General features: G+C 45.8%; 1 protein-coding gene across 2 annotated transcripts; it reads left to right on the forward strand.

Annotated features, from left to right (window-relative positions):
* The first annotated feature begins 1,419 nt into the window (after window positions 1–1,419).
* Window positions 1,420–3,629, forward strand: Mettl18 (methyltransferase like 18). Of its 2 annotated transcripts, none has more exons than XM_021199003.1 (2): window positions 1,420–1,619; window positions 2,299–3,629. In XM_021199003.1, exon 2 carries the CDS (start codon window positions 2,498–2,500, stop codon window positions 3,584–3,586), a length of 1,089 nt encoding a protein of 362 aa, XP_021054662.1. In that variant the 5' UTR covers window positions 1,420–1,619; window positions 2,299–2,497; the 3' UTR covers window positions 3,587–3,629. The 2 variants fall into 2 exon arrangements, with proteins under 2 accessions (XP_021054662.1, XP_021054663.1); XM_021199004.2 differs by having other exon boundaries at window positions 1,439–1,525.
* The last annotated feature ends 295 nt before the right edge of the window (window positions 3,630–3,924 follow it).

Raw genomic sequence — 3,924 nt, forward strand, 5'->3', positions numbered from 1 at the left:
AGAAAACCTGGAAACGAGATATGAGTTTTCAGTAGGTAGCAAGGTAAGGTTGAAATGGTACTTTACACGTAGGGAAGGTACCTGTAATATTGAGGGAGGGTAAAATAACGGATATCTTCATTCCCTCTGAGTCTAGCAGTCTGAGACACAGATTACATAAACATCTTTTGAGTAGGAAAACAGCTGTTTCTAGGAGGAAATTTCATGAAGACAGCCCTTCTGGGTGACACACAGAGATTCCAGCACTGCAAACTCAGGATTATTGCAAACCCAAGACCAGCCTGTTTTGTACAGCTAGTACCAGGCCAGTCAGGGCTACCATCTAAAAAGCAAAATTTAACTCCATATCCACACACGGAGTGTTTTAAAAAAAACGGGCATTAGCAGCACGCTGGATTCTGCTAATGTCTAAGGAATGACTTCAATGTGATAGAACTTAAGTTATACTATGAAACATCATTCGTGCAAGGTTTGAACTTCCACTAAGTAATGGTCTTTTCAGCTTTTTGGAGGGGTGTGTGTGTGTTTCTGTGTGTGTAATTTTAAATATAAAGTAGGATTAAAGTCATAAAATGAAAATCACCTTTTAACATGAAGGGAGTCGACTTCCAGTTACAAACACAAAAGCATTACATAATTACTCTTTGCACCTAACTCCACACAATTACAACTCGATAAAAAGCCAATACCTGAAGCAACCGCCTTGTAACTTAAAAGGGAAACGGGTTCGAAAGGGGAAAAGCATTTTTGTTTACAGACCATCCTTTGACGATGTGGTACCACGGAAGAACTACAACTACATCCTTCAGCTCTCACGCTTTCATCCAGATACTGTGCACCAGCGCGGGCATCTCCCACACTTAGGCAAGTGCGGAGGAGGGAGGAAAAGTGGGAACAGAGAACTAAATTTAAGGCATGAGAGCACTCATCATTTTCAAAAGCTCCAGTCGCAATCGTCCGACAATGCCAGGCGCGCCTACCCCCCTCGACCCACGGTTGTCCATGGTTGTCCTCGCTCCCTCCACCATCACCTCGGAAAACAAGAGTTCGAATCCCAGGCTGCCGGCGTCAGGGCAACAACCCAGGAGCAGGCTCGCGACACACCCCCCGATCAGCGCCCTCCAAGGATATGAGGAGCCGGGGCAGCACCAAAGGCAGCTCCTGACGGCACATCTCCTCCGACCAGCTGTTGAGTTCCTCCAGCATGTCCCCGCTCGCCATCACCGCATCGTCCTGCGACATTCTTTCGCACCCCCCCACCGCCACCAGAGACGATCGAATCCGCACGACTCCCGCCACAGCTTGGAACGCCGTCCCAGCAGGCTTTGAGAGAGCTCCGCCCCCACCAAACCATAGAGAGGAGGACTCTCGCCCCCAAGCGTCGGGGCCTTCTCTAGCTGTTGGAGGACTCATCTCGTTGGTGTTCACCGTGGGCTGAAGGCAAGCTTCGCCGGGAGTTCCGAACGCGGCGGACTTCATTCACCCTGGCGGCTGACTTTCCAGTGCTGAGACCAGAAGTCCTCAGGTTTGCTATCCTCAGTCCCGGGGGACTTTGAGATGACGCCTAGTTTCAAAGGTGACCTGGGCTGAGGCCAGTAATGACCCTACTCCTCTGTGAGGTGCGTTCGAGAGTAGGAATGACTTCACTGGCGCGCGTGCTTCCGTTCGTACAGCTCCTGCCAAGTGCACAAAGATCCCACCGTCCAGAAATGTGCAGATTAAAACGGGTGTTATGGTCTGGCATATTGCCGGAAATGTTTCTATACAATCGATTATACTTTCCACAGCCCTCGCCTTTATTCATCCCTCCAGTCACATAAGGTGTAAAACTACGTACACATAAATGTACCGTTTGGATGAGTTTGCACACACCAGACCACACCTGTGTGCGTTTGAAAAGGGATACCCTACTTACACAAATAAAACCTTAAAACTGTTTTTGCGAGGCAGAGATGAAGGAACAAACCGGGATACCACTGTGGACAAAGAGAAAATAATTTCTGTGGATGTGTCGGAAATTTAGGGTGTGAAGATGCCAGGGCACAAGGCAGCTAAAAGACCAGGTAGCGAGGCTGTCCTGTCTAAAAATCTTGGGCATTATTGTTCTGGTGAAGGTGGTTGCTGCTATAGCTGTTCTTTTTTTTTTTTTTTTTTTTTTTAATAGCTGTTCTTTTGTTGTCTTTACGTTTTATCTTCTACTTTTGAATACTTAAGGCATCTGTGCATTTTCCTAAATCACACAGACACAGCCTTTTTTTTTTTTTTTTAAATCATTTTCTTTCCCCCCTTCCTTTCCAGGGCTGAATTGAAAAAGGATCAAAGGCGTCTGAAACGTCTTTGGAGCCCCCCCTCTAAATACATCTGGTGGTATTTACACAGCTAACAGACATTGGGCCCAACAGAGCTAATTGACTGTGTGATCGATTATGCCATAAAATTCTTTCTAGAAGTTGAAGCATCATCCTATGGTAAAAAACGGTGTGCATATAAAAAGAGGATGGCCTTTCAATTCAATTTCAGTATAGAAGAAGATCTGGAAAATAAATTAACATCCCGAGATGATGGAACTTGTGTCTTAGAAAGTCAGAAAGGAAAGCGGGACAAAAAGCAATCTACAGAACTTCCGGGCTTGCCTCAGGGTCACTCGTGGAAATGCTCCTCACTGGGAAATGAAGCTTCCTCTGAAGACACTGACAGCCCACCCCATACCGCTGACAGGTCAGGTGACCCAGAAGCTCGAAAACACCAACCCTCCTGGAAACCTGCTAAAGAGCATGTGATGCCGAAAGACTTGAATCACCTCTTAGAAAATAAGGTTTTGGAAATGTTGCCAGGTCTCCAGCATGCTAACACAGCAGTAGTGAAAACCATCTCTTTGAAAGAGAAATTCCCTGGGGAAAACATCGTTTCAAAAAGCTTTTCTTCTCATTCTGATCTGATTCCAGGTGTTTATGAAGGAGGCTTAAAAATCTGGGAATGCACCTTTGACCTCTTGACTTACTTCACAAAAGCCAAAGTGAAATTTGCTGGGCAGAAAGTGTTAGATCTTGGCTGTGGGTCTGGGTTGCTTGGGATAACTGCATCCAAAGGAGGGGCTAGAGAAGTTCATTTTCAAGATTATAACAGATTGGTGATTGATGAAGTGACCTTACCTAATATAGTTGCTAATGTCCCTTTGCAAGATGACAGCAATGACGTAAATGAGCCAGATGGGAAAAGACAAAGGAAGTCAGAAGTAGGCCAAGAAATATGTAAGTGTCGCTTGTTCTCTGGGGAGTGGGCTGAGTTTTGCAAGCTTGTATTAAGTGAAAAACTGTTTGTGAAATATGACCTCATTCTCACTTCAGAAACCATTTATAATCCGGATTATTACAGCACTTTGCATGAAACATTTCTCAGACTATTACGTAGGAGTGGCCGGGTGCTTCTGGCCAGCAAAGCACATTATTTTGGTGTAGGTGGTGGCGTTCATCTCTTCCAGAAGTTTGTAGAAGAAAAGGGTGTGTTTGAGACTCGAACACTTGAAGTAATTGATGAAGGTCTGAAGAGGTTTCTAATGGAAATGACTTTTAAGCACGCCAGTTAATATGCACCGAACTGCATAATGAAATAAAAAGAATACCCCAGAACTTGTGACTGTTCGATTTCCTTTTTGTGGGAAGTGGGTGTGGCCAAGCCCCATGATCCCTGTTTACCGAGAACCTGGGCCTGCACACTTGTAAGATCCTGTGCTGCCCGCCTGATGAGTCACTGGCCTATCACTGCTTGCCCTGCAGGGCTCATGTTCAGAGTGTGCTGAACACTGATTGGATCCAGGAGAGGGGGGAGGGATTAGAGGCAGAGGACTGATGAAAAAAACAGGATAATCCTGAGATAAAGACAAAAGTTGTTTAATCCCAGCACTTGGGAGGCAGAGGCAGGCGG

This window comes from Mus pahari, chromosome 5 (genome assembly GCF_900095145.1).
Source record: "Mus pahari chromosome 5, PAHARI_EIJ_v1.1, whole genome shotgun sequence".
Classification (NCBI taxonomy): domain Eukaryota; kingdom Metazoa; phylum Chordata; class Mammalia; order Rodentia; family Muridae; genus Mus; species Mus pahari.